The sequence below is a fragment of the Mauremys reevesii genome, linkage group 1, assembly GCF_016161935.1.
Source record: "Mauremys reevesii isolate NIE-2019 linkage group 1, ASM1616193v1, whole genome shotgun sequence".
Lineage (NCBI taxonomy): Eukaryota > Metazoa > Chordata > Testudines > Geoemydidae > Mauremys > Mauremys reevesii.
In genome coordinates this window covers 203,889,249-203,907,491 of record NC_052623.1, presented here as the reverse complement: position 1 = coordinate 203,907,491, position 18,243 = coordinate 203,889,249, and the positions used below count along the sequence as shown (strand labels likewise).

The 18,243-nt window shown below is 41.3% G+C and overlaps 2 protein-coding genes across 5 annotated transcripts in view; one reads left to right on the top strand and one right to left on the bottom strand.

The window, feature by feature from the left end:
* Positions 1-3,832, top strand: part of CCDC181 (coiled-coil domain containing 181) — a 32,750-nt gene extending 28,918 nt beyond the window's left edge. The window contains exon 8 of the mRNA XM_039527383.1: positions 3,629-3,832. The gene's annotated coding sequence lies outside the window, so the exon portion shown is untranslated. The remainder of the gene's footprint in view (positions 1-3,628) is intronic.
* On the bottom strand, positions 118-18,190 carry BLZF1 (basic leucine zipper nuclear factor 1). Of its 4 annotated transcripts, XM_039527469.1 has the most exons (8): positions 18,100-18,190; positions 17,246-17,315; positions 14,018-14,460; positions 12,662-12,861; positions 7,889-7,964; positions 3,906-3,958; positions 3,067-3,286; positions 118-1,754 (listed from the first exon to the last, which is right to left on the bottom strand). In XM_039527469.1, the coding sequence occupies exons 2-8, from the start codon at positions 17,265-17,267 to the stop codon at positions 1,569-1,571; spliced, it is 1,200 nt and encodes a 399-aa protein (XP_039383403.1). In that variant the 5' UTR covers positions 17,268-17,315; positions 18,100-18,190; the 3' UTR covers positions 118-1,568. The 4 variants fall into 4 exon arrangements, with proteins under 4 accessions (XP_039383403.1, XP_039383381.1, XP_039383396.1 ...); XM_039527447.1 differs by lacking the exons at positions 118-1,754; positions 3,067-3,286; positions 3,906-3,958 and adding exons at positions 5,165-5,698; positions 7,012-7,231 and having other exon boundaries at positions 7,836-7,964; XM_039527462.1 differs by lacking the exons at positions 118-1,754; positions 3,067-3,286; positions 3,906-3,958; positions 18,100-18,190 and adding exons at positions 5,165-5,698; positions 7,012-7,231; positions 17,723-17,954 and having other exon boundaries at positions 7,836-7,964.
* Positions 18,191-18,243: the final 53 nt, after the last annotated feature.

Sequence of the window (18,243 nt, the reverse complement as noted above, 5' to 3'; positions counted from 1 at the left end):
ACTCTGCTAAATCGATCGCAGACCGTCGATCCCAGCTGTAGTGTAGACCTGCCCTTAGATTCTGCAAAGAATGTGTGGAATCAAAGACTGTCACAAGTATACAAAATCCAAACCTTCTTTCATGATAAAAGTAGGTAGAGAATGTTTATTATAGCATATTAATTGCACAGGCCAAAGCATGGCCAAAAGTAGCAGTCAAAAACGTATGCCTTTTATACCCTGTATACAGTATTAGATTTACCAAACAAAAATGTTAGTGACTGGTTTAGAGACCTTTTCCTTAATTACATACCAAGCCTATGTATACTGTATCTGTTGGGGGTGGCAGGATGCCAGAGTGCTGTAAGATATTAGCATGATTTTTCTATGAATGACTTTTGTTCAAAAAGAGCTCATAAGCTCCCTAACATATGGTAGAAGACTTGTATCCTGTCTAACTTGTAAATAAGCAAGCAGAGAAGAACCCTGCAAGCTGTCTTTTCAGGCTGTATTTGGCAGACTGGTTACTAGTACATACTTTGAACTTATCTCATTAACCTAGTAAAGCCAGATGAGTAGAAATATAGTATGCTTTGTCACTGCCTATGCATACCTAGTATTTGATGATGTACGCCCCTCCATGGGTATAATACCTATGAAAGATTTTCATGTGTAGTATCTTGCCTCTAAGCATAAGGTACGTTTCAGTTTTTAAAACTATGCACTAAAGGAGCTACATCAATCTTTGCTGAGCAGCAGCTTGGTTCTAGGAGTTAAAATGCTTCCAATTCACTTGTTTCAACCTCATGCACACTAGCTTCCAGAATCCATTCAGCACCAACTCCTACTTAAACACCTTTCAATTTCATTCAAGTGTCTTCTTAAAGAGGCTTCTCTACCCCTTTTCATCAAGGTAAGAATTCTGAACAGTGCCCTGCTGCCCCCTTCTGAACTTGAAGACCCATAACATTAATTGCACCTGATCCTGTAACTTAATTAGGACTATAAATACTTGACCATAGCACCACAGCAAACTGAGTAACATTAGAGAAAAATTAAACCACATAGAAATGATTGTGCATTCTATTGCCCTTTTTAAAATGAAAACTTAAATAACTCAATGTTTCTCACTTTTGCATTTATTTCAACTCTCTTTTAAAGGAAGCGCTATTCAGAGGTTTCAAGTGGATGCATCACTTGTCTATGTACCTAAATAAATAGTTTCATGGTTTTGTCTTCCCCTGAGCAGAAATTCATTAAGATTTCATAATATAATTACAAATCCTACATATCTAAGGCGCTATTTACACTACAAATTGTACTGTTGTAACATTTTGGTCTTGCCCTTGTAAATGGGAGCATTAACCATATTCCAGCCCTGTAGAAGCTATGATCCCACCACAGATTATTGTAGATGGTCCCTAAGCATGAGTTATAGGAAGTAAAAAGTACATTTTCTAGCATAACAAACCCCCAAGAAGATAATAGCAAAGAAGGAAATCAGAATGGATAAATCACTAGTGTCATTCAGGGAAAAGTTAGCATATCCACAGATACATTAGCTTTATTTTGTCTTCAGCACAATGATTTTAAAGGGCTATCAGTTCTCCCTGGCAGTGATTGCAGCAGTTGAAAGTTATATTTTCATATCTGGTGTATGGGTGAAACCGACCAATGTTCTTCTTTGTGGAAAAGAAGGAGGGTGAGGAAGGCTCAGAAAAGGGAACTTCTGGTGATGCTTCAGTACAGGCAACTGGATCCAACACTCGCAGCACCTAAAAGAGAATTTCAGTATCAGACATGGACTGGATGTTATTTAATTCAAGATGCTTTATCTGTGACTTCCATTTACATACAGCAGCTGGTGGCCGCTGTTGAGGTGAATGTAAATTTTATCAATCCTCATACTTTGGTCAGTTTTTACCTTGAATTGTAATTCTTAACATTGTACCACAACTATGTGCACAGTGCTTTATGCCTTCAGCTGCTTGAGAAGTGTACTGACAGTCACCTAGTACACTCCTGGCGGGGTTCAGTTCTAGTAGAGGATAGCTTGTTAGTTTTAAAATATGTTTTTTGGCAGTTTTATGCATGGGATACTACTCCTCTGGAAATGGTTCATACTACAATGATGACCAAATACTAAAGAGAAAAGCTAAACACTTTCTCCACTACTTATCTTCCCCAAATTTCCTTCCACCTGGACTTACAGTAACTGGATTTTTTTGGGGGTAGGGGAGCTTACTTTGAAAATGGTATGGGTTTTGCCCCTCTGCCCCACCTCCCTTTTCTTCCTCATCTTTTCCCCTCTCTGTCCTACTTCTCAAGTTGAGGCTCCCTGGTTAGTTCCCTAGCCTAAAATGAAATGCTGTCCCAATCACTTCTGGAGTGCAGCAGCTAGGCTGGGAGGGGAAGCAGTACTTTCCCGTTAGTCTTCCTGCTTGTTATTCTAGCCCAGCTGCTCATGGTCTCTGGAGAATTTGCTCATCTACATCTTCATTAGGTCATTGTTTCAGTCTTAATGTTCTAATGATCTCCTTGTCCTAATATAAAGCCATTTATTTTGAAATGGAACCCCCAGTCCTCAGGTATGCCCCAAAATTATAGCTGGCAGGGATACAGTCTCAAGTCCAGACTATATATTTGGGGGGGAGGGGGGAGGAAATCTATTAGAGCCAAAGTCTAAGAGAAAAGGAGGTAGAAAAAAATCCTACTGCAGTTTCCTGGAACATGAGGAAGACACAAGAACAGAGCCTCTATGCATGATCACTGTGCAGATCTAAATTAGCAGTACAGAGATTAGACACTATACTAAGGGGTGCTACTGAAAAGACATACAGTGGTGATGTAGGCTACCTCCTGGTGCCTCGGGGAAAGAGTTTTTCCAGTTTTTAAATATTTGCTTAGGGAGTGGTCTTTTAGATTAGATGTACTGAAAAAGCTCTCTATTGCCTATACACTTTACTCACTCTAGATTGTAATTAGTTCTCATGCACCAGAAAGTTGCCTTTCCTGGAAGTGAACTGGAAGCTGGACCTATGCAGTGCTAATCGGGACACAAACTTGGAGCTCTAGTAAGGGTTTTACCATTTCAGCCATTTTCTCAGCAGGAGTGTTGCAGAACTCTGTCGGTGGGGAAGTCTTTTTTAGAGTGTTAGTGCCAACATTTCCAAGAAGGTGGGAGCTCACTGCTTTAGCCAGTTTATGGTTCACTGCTGCTAGCTCTGCTGTAGTGTGGGGTTGAGCACTAGGATAATAAGTCTGCTGCCTCCCCCACTGTAGAGAAACCAGCAGCTCTTCTAACAATCTGTTCAGGGAAAAATTGAATTGTTACAATAATGATGTGTAAATCATTATTCAGTGCAATCAGTATGCATGGTGCGGTACAAATAGAGGCCATCTTGCCCCAAGGAACTTACAATTCAAGTTGGACAAGGGATATAAAAACATTCAAGGAAACATACAAATAAGAAATATTTAAACAAGATTAGGACATATGGCCAGAGACTGTAGCCCAGTAATAAAATACAAGGCTTGAGGAGCCCATCATGATTAGAGAATTTGGTGACAAGTGGTGATTAAGAGTCAGGAAGATTGAGGTCCCATACATTTATCTTTTGCTAATCGATGAATCTCAACCCTCACCTAGGACTAACAACTCTTTTGGGTGAAAAGAGAAGAAGTTCAACTGATATGACTCCTTCAATCCTCAACCCTTCTGCTGAGAGACCGCCAACAAGAGGGCGCCAGGCACAGCGATCACAACAATGTTTTTTGTAAATATCAGAAATAGTGTTGAGATTTGATTCTAGGTCAGAAGACTACCTAAACTGAGACTACAGTAATAAAAAATGCACAGAGTAACATTTAGGGCAGGAAAATAAAGCCAATATAAAGGATGAAAAGAATGTAAAGAGCAATCATACTTCTGTGTATCAATCATTTCTTGACGGAACTGGTCACGTTCACTCAACAGATCCTGAAGTGCACTTTGTGCATCCCGGGTTTGGCGCTGAAGAATTAGATTCTGCAAAGAATGTGTGGAATCAAAGACTGTCACAAGTATACAAAATCCAAACCTTCTTTCATGATAAAAGTAGGTAGAGAATGTTTATTATAGCATATTAATTGCACAGGCCAAAGCATGGCCAAAAGTAGCAGTCAAAAACGTATGCCTTTTATACCCTGTATACAGTATTAGATTTACCAAACAAAAATGTTAGTGACTGGTTTAGAGACCTTTTCCTTAATTACATACCAAGCCTATGTATACTGTATCTGTTGGGGGTGGCAGGATGCCAGAGTGCTGTAAGATATTAGCATGATTTTTCTATGAATGACTTTTGTTCAAAAAGAGCTCATAAGCTCCCTAACATATGGTAGAAGACTTGTATCCTGTCTAACTTGTAAATAAGCAAGCAGAGAAGAACCCTGCAAGCTGTCTTTTCAGGCTGTATTTGGCAGACTGGTTACTAGTACATACTTTGAACTTATCTCATTAACCTAGTAAAGCCAGATGAGTAGAAATATAGTATGCTTTGTCACTGCCTATGCATACCTAGTATTTGATGATGTACGCCCCTCCATGGGTATAATACCTATGAAAGATTTTCATGTGTAGTATCTTGCCTCTAAGCATAAGGTACGTTTCAGTTTTTAAAACTATGCACTAAAGGAGCTACATCAATCTTTGCTGAGCAGCAGCTTGGTTCTAGGAGTTAAAATGCTTCCAATTCACTTGTTTCAACCTCATGCACACTAGCTTCCAGAATCCATTCAGCACCAACTCCTACTTAAACACCTTTCAATTTCATTCAAGTGTCTTCTTAAAGAGGCTTCTCTACCCCTTTTCATCAAGGTAAGAATTCTGAACAGTGCCCTGCTGCCCCCTTCTGAACTTGAAGACCCATAACATTAATTGCACCTGATCCTGTAACTTAATTAGGACTATAAATACTTGACCATAGCACCACAGCAAACTGAGTAACATTAGAGAAAAATTAAACCACATAGAAATGATTGTGCATTCTATTGCCCTTTTTAAAATGAAAACTTAAATAACTCAATGTTTCTCACTTTTGCATTTATTTCAACTCTCTTTTAAAGGAAGCGCTATTCAGAGGTTTCAAGTGGATGCATCACTTGTCTATGTACCTAAATAAATAGTTTCATGGTTTTGTCTTCCCTGAGCAGAAATTCATTAAGATTTCATAATATAATTACAAATCCTACATATCTAAGGCGCTATTTACACTACAAATTGTACTGTTGTAACATTTTGGTCTTGCCCTTGTAAATGGGAGCATTAACCATATTCCAGCCCTGTAGAAGCTATGATCCCACCACAGATTATTGTAGATGGTCCCTAAGCATGAGTTATAGGAAGTAAAAAGTACATTTTCTAGCATAACAAACCCCCAAGAAGATAATAGCAAAGAAGGAAATCAGAATGGATAAATCACTAGTGTCATTCAGGGAAAAGTTAGCATATCCACAGATACATTAGCTTTATTTTGTCTTCAGCACAATGATTTTAAAGGGCTATCAGTTCTCCCTGGCAGTGATTGCAGCAGTTGAAAGTTATATTTTCATATCTGGTGTATGGGTGAAACCGACCAATGTTCTTCTTTGTGGAAAAGAAGGAGGGTGAGGAAGGCTCAGAAAAGGGAACTTCTGGTGATGCTTCAGTACAGGCAACTGGATCCAACACTCGCAGCACCTAAAAGAGAATTTCAGTATCAGACATGGACTGGATGTTATTTAATTCAAGATGCTTTATCTGTGACTTCCATTTACATACAGCAGCTGGTGGCCGCTGTTGAGGTGAATGTAAATTTTATCAATCCTCATACTTTGGTCAGTTTTTACCTTGAATTGTAATTCTTAACATTGTACCACAACTATGTGCACAGTGCTTTATGCCTTCAGCTGCTTGAGAAGTGTACTGACAGTCACCTAGTACACTCCTGGCGGGGTTCAGTTCTAGTAGAGGATAGCTTGTTAGTTTTAAAATATGTTTTTTGGCAGTTTTATGCATGGGATACTACTCCTCTGGAAATGGTTCATACTACAATGATGACCAAATACTAAAGAGAAAAGCTAAACACTTTCTCCACTACTTATCTTCCCCAAATTTCCTTCCACCTGGACTTACAGTAACTGGATTTTTTTGGGGGTAGGGGAGCTTACTTTGAAAATGGTATGGGTTTTGCCTCTCTGCCCCACCTCCCTTTTCTTCCTCATCTTTTCCCCTCTCTGTCCTACTTCTCAAGTTGAGGCTCCCTGGTTAGTTCCCTAGCCTAAAATGAAATGCTGTCCCAATCACTTCTGGAGTGCAGCAGCTAGGCTGGGAGGGGAAGCAGTACTTTCCCATTAGTCTTCCTGCTTGTTATTCTAGCCCAGCTGCTCATGGTCTCTGGAGAATTTGCTCATCTACATCTTCATTAGGTCATTGTTTCAGTCTTAATGTTCTAATGATCTCCTTGTCCTAATATAAAGCCATTTATTTTGAAATGGAACCCCCAGTCCTCAGGTATGCCCCAAAATTATAGCTGGCAGGGATACAGTCTCAAGTCCAGACTATATATTTGGGGGGGAGGGGGGGGGAAAATCTATTAGAGCCAAAGTCTAAGAGAAAAGGAGGTAGAAAAAAATCCTACTGCAGTTTCCTGGAACATGAGGAAGACACAAGAACAGAGCCTCTATGCATGATCACTGTGCAGATCTAAATTAGCAGTACAGAGATTAGACACTATACTAAGGGGTGCTACTGAAAAGACATACAGTGGTGATGTAGGCTACCTCCTGGTGCCTCGGGGAAAGAGTTTTTCCAGTTTTTAAATATTTGCTTAGGGAGTGGTCTTTTAGATTAGATGTACTGAAAAAGCTCTCTATTGCCTATACACTTTACTCACTCTAGATTGTAATTAGTTCTCATGCACCAGAAAGTTGCCTTTCCTGGAAGTGAACTGGAAGCTGGACCTATGCAGTGCTAATCGGGACACAAACTTGGAGCTCTAGTAAGGGTTTTACCATTTCAGCCATTTTCTCAGCAGGAGTGTTGCAGAACTCTGTCGGTGGGGAAGTCTTTTTTAGAGTGTTAGTGCCAACATTTCCAAGAAGGTGGGAGCTCACTGCTTTAGCCAGTTTATGGTTCACTGCTGCTAGCTCTGCTGTAGTGTGGGGTTGAGCACTAGGATAATAAGTCTGCTGCCTCCCCCACTGTAGAGAAACCAGCAGCTCTTCTAACAATCTGTTCAGGGAAAAATTGAATTGTTACAATAATGATGTGTAAATCATTATTCAGTGCAATCAGTATGCATGGTGCGGTACAAATAGAGGCCATCTTGCCCCAAGGAACTTACAATTCAAGTTGGACAAGGGATATAAAAACATTCAAGGAAACATACAAATAAGAAATATTTAAACAAGATTAGGACATATGGCCAGAGACTGTAGCCCAGTAATAAAATACAAGGCTTGAGGAGCCCATCATGATTAGAGGGTGATTAAGAGTCAGGAAGACTGAGGTCCCATACATTTATCTTTTGCTAATCGATGAATCTCAACCCTCACCTAGGACTAACAACTCTTTTGGGTGAAAAGAGAAGAAGTTCAACTGATATGACTCCTTCAATCCTCAACCCTTCTGCTGAGAGACCGCCAACAAGAGGGCGCCAGGCACAGCGATCACAACAATGTTTTTTGTAAATATCAGAAATAGTGTTGAGATTTGATTCTAGGTCAGAAGACTACCTAAACTGAGACCACAGTAATAAAAAATGCACAGAGTAACATTTAGGGCAGGAAAATAAAACCAATATAAAGGATGAAAAGAATGTAAAGAGCAATCATACTTCTGTGTATCAATCATTTCTTGACGGAACTGGTCACGTTCACTCAACAGATCCTGAAGTGCACTTTGTGCATCCCGGGTTTGGCGCTGAAGAATTGCTCTGGCGTTGGTTAGCTCATCAGCCATGACTCTGCAAAAGAGGAAATCCCCAATAAATCAGCTACTTTTAACAGGCAAGTTAGAAATAGAATTAGTTTTCACTTTTGGTTCTGTTGCAGATAGTTTTAGCAGATCAAATATTTCAAGGATTAAGAGCAGTCAATTAAAACTGATGTTTGCCTGGCTTATTTTTTTTTAAAACTGAGGAATAGGAAATGTTTTGTAATAAGGAGGCCTTTTGGGGCTCACAGGGGAAGCCGCATGGCACACTAGATGATGTGAGCAAGGTTGTAAGGACCAAACTAACACAAATAGCAGAAAGACAGGACTATTAGCAAGGCACAGTTGCTTCCTTTCCTCCATTCTCAACTGTGGAATCAAGAAATGCAGTTGTTTTCGTACCAGGACTTAGCCGGGAAGAGGAGATGAAGATAAGAATGGTCATACCAGGTCAGAGCAATGGTCCATCTAGCCCAATATCCTGTCTGACAGTGCCCAGTGCTAGATGCTTCCAGCAATAGGAGGTTGAGGAACACGCTTTTGCATCCCTGATGATACTGGCTAATAACCATTGGTGGACCTATCCTCCATGAACTTATCTAATTTTTTTAAAACACATTTATACTTTTGGCTTTCACAATGCCCCATGGCAACAAATTCCACTGGTTGACTGTGTGTTGTGTGAAAAAGTACTTGCTTTTGTTTGTTTTAACAAGGCCTGCTGCCTATTAATTTCATCAGGTGGCCCCTGGTGGTTGTGTTATGTGAAGGGGTAAATAACACTTCTTTACTCACTCTCTCCTCACCATCCATGATTTTAGACCTCTATCGTATCTGCCATAGTCATCTCTTCTAAGCTGAACAGTCCCAACTTTTTGAATCTCTTCTTGTATGGCAGCTGTTCCATCCCCCTAATCATTTTTATTGCCCCTCTCTTTACCTTTTCCAATTCTATATATATATATATATATATATATATATATATATATATAAAAATATTTTTTTTAAGATGGAGTGACCAGAACAGCAAACACTATTCAAGTATGTTTACCATGGATTTATATAGTGGCATTATGATATTTTATTATCTATGCTCCCTAATAGTCTTAAAAAAAGTGACTTTTTTTAGGAGAGGGGGAGCTATGGAAGGCACTGTGGAAAATGGTTCCCTGAGTGACTCCCAAAGACTAAGCTAAAAAGGAGGAGTTTTTTGGACTTTTTTGTTGTTGCAGAAATTCATTTGTTATTTTGGGTTGGATATACATTTGATTGTTGCCTGAAAAAAGGGCATTTCAGGCAGCTGAGACTTTATTTTATCAAAATTTGTTACAGACCAATCTGAAAAAATGCAATCCAGGAAGAGGGATTCTTGTGTTAGCCAGTGCAGATTGTTTCTAGTCTCTATTGTTTGGCACAACCCTTGGGCTGCTTATAGGTCTCTAATACAAAACAGGCAGCTTCGTAATAAGTGATTGAGACTTTGAGTTTAAACAAAATGCCCAGTATGTGGTGTTTGATTAAGAAAAAAAATCAACAGGAAGTCTCTCTCAAAATTTTTAAAAAATGTTTTGGGACAAGTTAATGCCATTGACAAATGTCGTAAGTAAAAGCACTGGAGCATAAAGTCCTCTTTTACCAAAGAGCAAGGTGAAGCAAGGACCATTGACTGCACAGGCTGCCCCACTAATATGCCTCAAGAATGGCCTATGGGAAGTCATCTCTGGGAAATAAATCAAGGGGAATAGCAAGTCCATTCAGTTTCTTGCTCATTTATTTGCCTCTCTGTTGAGACTAACAAATGTATGGTTAGATGATCTAGACAAAGATCCCTTAGAAACAAACTAATAGCTATCAGATCCCAACCACTTTTGGTCACTCTCAATTACCAATTTAGAGGAAAGAGATTGTCTCTAATCCCCCAGACAGCTGATTCCATTGGAGATTTTCCTTTAAAAAACATTACAAGAGAGGAGATACAACATGTAAATATACACATCTCTCAAAATATCACCTCATTGCCTCTTTCAAAAAAGGACAAACCAAAAGACTCAGAGCAGTGGGTTACAGACAACTCAGCAAGTACCAATCCATTGTCACATGATGTCCCCACAAGTGTTACTCTTAGCCCATGACACAGGCACACCAATCATGCTGAAGAGCCAAATTAATTAGGAATGGTGACACCTGACTGACTAAACCCATATTTCAGAGACAGTCCCTCATATATTAAATATTTATTTACAAAGCCAATGCAGGAAGCATATACTATAGGTTTCAATATTAATGAGAAGCTTGTTTGTAAAATATTCTGATGAAGAAGTATTAAACTAAGCTTCACAACATGCCTATGAATTAGGGAAGGGATAATCTGATCAGTTCTCTTAACCCTGCATTTCAGTTACAGGTGATTTACTGAAGGTCACACAGGAAGAGTTGGAATAGAGCCCAGGAGGATTCGATTTCCAGTCCTCAGAAAATGCAAAACACTTATCCGACCATCACTCACAGACACATACTACACAAACTATGGAATTCCTCATTCTCTAGTTGTAGGAACATAAAAAAATTTCACATTCTTCTTCACTGGCTGAATCAGAAAATTCACCTAGTAAAAAACGAACACTAAAACCAAAGTCAGCATTCACCATCATACTGTGTGGTCCTGTCATTGCATTATCAACATGGCTCACACTTTAAGGGCTATGGCCTGTCAAATCCTGCAATCACATTAAAATTTGAGAAGAAAGTTTCTAAATTGTCATTAGTAGTTGGTGTTCTCTAATATGTATATCTTGATCTGAGTCTCAGGTTCATGTTAGAGTAGGTCCCTCTGCCATCAATCATTAAATACTGGATGAAGGGAAAGGAAACATTATAAATCCAGTAGTTTATTTTGAGTTCATGTGCAAGTAATCTGAGTTGGTTTATTCATTTTGCACTTGCAAGTGGCAGTTCTTTTTGACAGGTTATTTTAAATTGGACATTTTTTTCTACCATTATGGCCACGTGCATTAATACACGTTGCTATATCACTGTCTAAATACCAATTAAGGGTACAGTTATCTTAATGTGACTTACTTTGTGTGACTTGAAATGAGGAGGGAGAGATGGCAATTGCCAGATTGAGAGGCCTAGCCATCCAAAAATAAGGAACAGTATAGGAATCAGCAACGTAAGCCTCTCAAATACTATCGTGCCAAGGTACTCCAACCCTTACCTTACAGTCGCTGTAGGAGAGAGAGGGTGTTTTTGGAATCCAATCATTGGCCTCACTGCTGGGATTGCCAACAAAGGTACCAACTGTGGTGGTAGTGGTTATTTGACATAACTGAACTAAGAATATAGAATTCATGGTACATAAGTCCCCACCACTTAAGTTTATAGTAGCACCTTTCAGTTACTAATGACCTGGGCTGGATTCAAACTGGCAACCTCAGGTAAGAGGCTCTATATTCCATCGCCGATCCGCCGAGCCTCTGTTGAATGTGCTTTGTTAAATGTAGCCAACTTGTGTTTAGTCATATATATATATTCTGCATTCAAGAGTAGATTAAATATAAATTGTAGAGCACCGCATTTGTAAAGTCTTTAATTTGGTCATACCAGGTATACCACAGATCCTCTGTCTACTCTATTCTTAAGTCGAAGTCCCATTTGTGAAAATTGTATTCAACAGGCCTGCTCCTGTGTATTTTACTGTACATCTGGGATCTTGACAAACAAAAAGCAACATGTCTTAATTAAAATCTCCAAAATAGATAGCCTCCCCTTCACTGGAGCATCAACCCAATGTAAAAACAAACAAACACCCTCTCCAGCAATGCTCCATTACAAATGCTTGATAGATAAAAGGTGCCTGGCACCATGCTCAAAAGCTCAGCAAACTATCTTTTTTTAAATCCTTTTCTGTGCCAATAAATGTTATCGTCATACACGCTGGAACCCTGCTTTACTAGCAGCATGAACCCCTTTTCAGCTTGTCATCTGCACAGCTGTTTATATAAAAAAAGGTAAAGTTTATGGTATTACAATTTTCAATAAGGACACTGAAGATACACAAGTGTACAGAGGGATGAATAATTTTGAATAATTATTCAAAACTGTGCAGACGGGCTGGAAACATAAGAAAGTAGAGCTGCGTTGGTTGAAGTTTTCCAGATCTCATGGTAGATTTCCAGTTCAGAGTAGGGATTCCTACAGCTATTCCCTTGCATATAGACCTCTACCACAACAGAACATGGTCCTCGGGAGCCAAAAAATCTCACTGCCTTATAGGTGAGACTGAGTTATATCAGGTTCGGTCTGGTATGCTGTGCCGGACTGGACCGGCTTCCCCGGTGATTTAAAGGGCCCGGTGCTCCAGCTGCTGTGGAGAGCCCGGCTCCCTTTAAATCACCGCCAGAGCTCTGTCAGCGGGGCTCAGGTGGGGATTTAAAGGGCTTGGGGCTCCTTGCAGCGGCCAGAGCCTCTGGCCCTTTAGATCACCGCTGGGCTCAGGTGGTGATTTAAAGGGTCCGGGGCTCCACACAAATTTGGATATAATGCGGTAAAGCACCGGGGCTCAGGTGGCGCTTTAAAGGGCCCGGGGCTCCCTGCTGCTTTATCGTGTTATATCGGGTCACGTTCTATCAGGGTAGAGGTGTATGTATTTCAAAAGGGTCTTTCATTATACTAATTTACCAAGGGAGCCCTAAGACAATAGTGACACAGACTACTGTAAAACCATACCTGCTTGCTAGGAATTTGCTGCGCCACACATCACACTGTATAGACATCCGCTCTAACTGTTCAGACAACTGAGACATATTCCGGCCTAGGGCCTCATTTTCTAGGATCAACTGATTTTTCTCACGCGCCATGCGTTCAAAGTGATATTGCAGGTCGTCCCCAACCGAAGCAATAAGTAACTTCTTCAGCTCTCGATTCACCTAGAATAGGCCAAGGATAGAACACCTATTATAAATCATCTCTCTAATCGCAGTGTGCTTCTAGAAAGCACATTAGCTAACAAAGATTCAGACTGATTTCCCAATATGTCAGGCTTTTGTATGGAAATAATTACAAGACACTTGAACTGCAACTAGGGCAGATACATGTCCTTTGGGGAATTTGAAGGACAAGTGTTTTAAGCCTCATGATTACTAAAAGGTTCAAGGCATGCAACTTATTTGCTATAACTGTAGTTGCTTAAATAAGCCTGTATAACTAATGTCTGAAAGAATAAGCACATTTGTCTACTACACTGAGAAGTGAACAGAGGGAAGCATGCAGGCTTAATTTACAGAAGGAGTAGCCATTTAGATATCTGCAGTTTATATTAGGCAGGACATCCAGTCATCTGTGTCGGGGCATAACCCAACCACTAGCTAAAAGGGGTTATGAAGAAACTTGCCCTACGGGTGATTTATTTGATAGTTATCCACTATGGGGCTTCTTCCACCTTCCTCTGAAGCATTTGACAGATGCATCAAGCCATTGTCTTAGAAAGGATACTAGACCAGATAGAACACTGGTATTCTCTGTATAGCAATTTCTATGTTCAGTAGGGAAAAATTATTTTTGTAGCTGAGTTTATGGTGTTGCCCTTTGCAGAGTACTTTATACAGTGCAGCAGGCCAATTTTTCTATATTTGCATGCTCCCACTGTCTTTGTTAATGATATCAAGACTCCCCTTGTGATTACATTTTTAAAGTAATGAGTGTTTCTGCAGTCATAACACCACAGAAACAAAATGTAGTAGGTTTTAGAGAGAACAAATGGTTGGAAGCTAAAGCTAGACAAATTCAGAAAAAGGTGGATTTTTTTGAACAAGTGTAACGAACCAGTGGAACAATTTACCTAGAGAAGTGGTGGATTCTCCATCATTTGACGTCTTTAAATCAAGGCTGGATATCTTTCTATGATATATTCTATAGCTCAAAACAGAAATTATGGGTTTGATTCAGAGATTACTTGGCAAGTTTCTCTGGCCTCTCTTATGTAGAAGGTCAGACTATACATACCATCATACTGGTCTCCTCAGGCTTCCCAAACAAAATAAAGCTACAAATCTACTGTCACAAAAACAGTCCTCAATGTCTTACCTCTGTCTGTACACGTAACTGGTTGGAAAGACCTTCTTTATCCTGTAGCAATCTCCTTTCTGAATTTTTGAGCTTTTCTACTGCATTTTTTAGCTCCAACAGCTCTTTATTGGGTTCTGTGACTCCATCTGACGGGCTGAAGTCCTCTCCTTTATGGTGTCCCAGGGATTTAGCCACCTTAGCATTTTTGGTAGGAACAACATGAGTTATAGCAGCTTTCGGAACCAGTATTCGAACAGCTTCAATCTCCACTGACTTATCACTGTGTATTTTCCCTAGCTGGAGAACTCCAGGACTCAGGGAAGAGATAGCTTTCTTGTGTGGACTGTGATGGGCATGACGACTTGTATTGTGGGCTCCAGCAACTACTTCCACAGTTTTAGGTGGCTGCTCAGTTTCCATGCCATCTCCAGGTCCACGGATGGGTGACGAGGCATAGTCGGCTAATTTGGAGACAATGGGAAGAACATATATGTGTTTTATTACACCATTGGGAGTTGCAGAAATTCAAAGAGAATGGCAACAAAACTCTGGGAGGAACTTGGTTTTACAATGCATCTGCAAAGCAGCACAGTGCTAGGGCACTGATTCAGTTAGGACTCAAAAGGGAAAGTGCACTCAAATAAGTGTGTTCGTTAATCAGTAAGGTCAGTAATACAAAATCCAGCCATCTATCTCATCAGGACTTTTTTTTTTTTAGTTTTATTTATATTTACATGTTCATTGCACAAACAAGACTATATAGATAAAAATGTCAACAGCAGCCACTTTGAAGGAAATCTATATGAACTCACTACATTGGCCACTGAACCTTGACTTTAAAGCCAAGAGGATTTCACTCCTTCCCTGCTGAAAAGCATTAGACTGCTTCACAACAACTTTAAAGAGATACTGTCAATACAATACATTCATAAGTTTTTTTCCTTAACTGTGTCTAGTAATAACTTAGTTGTAAATCCTGAAAAATTAAAAAAAAAAATTAACTTTTCACTATTTGTGCTGTTTTACTTCATTGTCCAAAAAGGGGGGGGAGAGGGAGAGAGGAGAATGGAAAGAGGAATTAACTAATCACTTCCTGTTTCTGGTTCTCCTGCAATCCTCTCCCCCTGTGCTGGCATGTTTGGGTTTCTACCACTGCAGAGCAATGTTTAATAAAAAAAAAAAAAAAAATCTAAACACAAACATTTAACAAACATTTCTGTTGATGCTGGGTTTTATTAAATTGCACACAACCCTAAACTGGTTGTAAAATTGTCACTGTGTCACACTTCCTGCCTAGAAAACAAGAATTTCCAAGTACTACCACACTGCAGGGACATGGAATGGTTGATCTTCAATGATATTTTTCCATTTCTAACGTGTATGAGTCTAAATTGGTGAAAGATGCTCCAGAATCCCGAAGACTGATGTTTGACCTTCTAATCATATGACCCAATTTATGTTGTCACACTTCAGAGGAACTGCACCCTGTCGCTGGTCCACCAAGGGCACCCACTTTTAGGCTTCCACCTCTCAACCATTACCTTGGTTGGGCGAAAACCTGTTTTTCTCTCCCTTCTGACCAAGGCTTTTCCAGGCTCACAATTCTCTGCCTACACTATGGTATTCCCAGTAAATCAGACCTGCCTAAGCTGGCCAGCGTCTGTGCATTGCTTTCTCTCTGAAGGCTTATGAACAGTTTAATTGCCAGCAGTTAAAAGTTACCGCACAGCCTTTTATAAGCAAACACATTTATTCCTAAGATGAAAGCATTACAGAAAAAACCGTAAAGAACAATGAGTTCCTGTATGCCTGCTAAAAGCTTACTAGGTCATCCATCTATCTTATGGGGCCTCAGGTGGCCAAAGTCCTTCCAACCTTCCCAGGCCTCCCTTGGTCAGAAGGTCCTGTCCATTTGCTGGATCAGAAAGAAGGCCTTGAGTCCATTTACAATCAGGCTATTTATCCATAGGACCTTTCTTTGTTGGTCTCTGGAGAATCCAGTTTGAACCAGCATATGTGAGCCTCTCCAGGTGGTGGTACCTCTCTAGCAGTGTTACAACCTGAGTGAATTTGCCTACTCTCTCTCTCTCTCTCTCTCACACACACACACACACACATCCCCCCTAATTCCTGGAGGAGCTGTGGTAATTCTCACACACACACACACCCCACAATTCCTGGAGGAGCTGTGGTAATTCCATGGGGGAGGATGACATACAATCCTTGGCCCACAATGATAAATAAATTTAATACAGTAAGATCTCCCAAAGATATTGCAGGAAATTGCTACATCTGTCACATATGTAAACCCAGAAATAACTCAAGAGCTCAACTAGTTAACAGATAATAGAGAAGAGCTTTTTAGAATTTAGTTTTCAAGTCTAGTCAAGAAATCTTTGTTAGAAAATTGATTTCTTGCTAATGTAAAACAATATCTTCAATAACTTCAATTGCCTCACAGTTAGTAAAACAGGGTCTGTTGTGTTCTTCCTTGCCAATGCCAATCTCTCCCTGGTTATTAAGGCCTTTGTCACATCCCACCTGAAGTAACACATTATGCCAGCCTAAACCAACATTGAGAAAAGGTGGGACTAAGAAAAGAGTATCTTCAGAGAATAAAATTCGTAGGGGGTTAGCATATTCCCAGCAAACCATGTCCATTAAGGTGTAAAAGAGATTGACTTCTTACCATTGTTGCACAATAGGCAGGTCCAAGAACAGACCATATACATTTTGCTGTGCCTCACCACTACAGTGTGAGGTAAGGACAGAGAGAATCCTTAATTTTGAATTTCCTAGTTTTTGCAGATTTAGGTACTTTGCCTACAAATTGATCTATGCCAGCACAAAAGTCTACTTGTGCAGGTCTGTTTGCAGAAGTGGGGTCTTAATGCTTAAGTCTTTATTCTACTGTAATAAAAGTAAGGGAGCCAAATAAATGCTAGACACCTATCTGCTAGGAACTAGGTGAAGACCATCATCTCAGGCTACCAAAGAGCCATCAAAGAGTAATAACTTTCAGTTGTTACTGTCCTGGCCTGATCTGAACTAGGGATCCAAATGTAAAAGAAAACATTTCATTACCACCTCCACCCAGGTTCTTTACTATATCTCTGCTTTTCACTGCAACAATGAAGATTCCCACAATCTTTCCCCCCTAAAGTTATACTGTTCTGTAATTAAACACCTCCCAAGTGAATACAGAATTACCAGAATGTATATCTTTAGTAAAGGAAGAACACTTACCTTTCTTCCCCAGAGATGTCATTGTTCCCCTTTGGCTGATGGAGCTGGATGGGAGAGAGAACCACCAAATCTAAAGAAAAAGAAAACGCCCAGGGTGAAACAATAATTAGTCCTCTAAAACGTGCCTGCGAATTTTGCTAATGTTTCTTCTGAACTCTATTTTGTCCCTCTAGGACATGGCGCAGTAACTCCACTGTGTCTGGAAAGGGGCTAGCACGTTTTGGGAGCTATCACCCTCTCCATGACACCACTAACCTGACGAGAAGGCCAAGGCTACGTTGTGTTTTGAGGCAGTTTGGGTTTGTTTCTCACGCTGTCTGCTCCGCAAGGCCAGCAGAGATGTGACCCCGCTACTCCGGGGGAGCCTGGCCCGGGCCAAACTCCCCACTCCCGGCAGCAGCTGGGCACAGGCCGGTATCACGGTTGCCAACCCTCCAGGGTTGGCCGGGAGTCTCCAGGAATTAAAGATTAAGTCACCTGATTAGCTCTCCAGGAAAACCGCCAACCAAAACTGGCCCCGCCAGCCGGCGCGTCACGCCCACGCGCTACGGGCGGAGGGCACCGGGGGGCTGCTAGGCCGCGCCCGGGGGGTCTGGGCTCTGGCAGAGCGAAGGTCCCGGAGCGGCCCCGGCGAGGCCCAGCAGGCTCCGCCGGTAACTGCGCCCATCCTGCGGGGCCGCGAGTCTCCTACCGTCGCCCGAGCGGCCGCGGCCGGCCGGGCGGGGGGTTAAAAACAAGCCCCGCGCGCAGGGTCCCCGGCTGCGGCGTCACCTAGGGGCCGCTCGGGCGGTGCGAGCCCGCAACACGCAGCGCGACCGGCCCCGCCCTCCCCGCGAGGCGCGTGACACACTCACCGGGCCGCCGCGCGCCGGGTCCGCCTGTCACCCCCCAGTCAGGGCTTCGCGGGCCCCCAGCCCACCAACGCTCCCTCCCCCCGCCCCCGCACTTCCGCCACCTCCTCCGAGGCACTTCCGGGTTAGTCAGGGCGCGCGCGCATG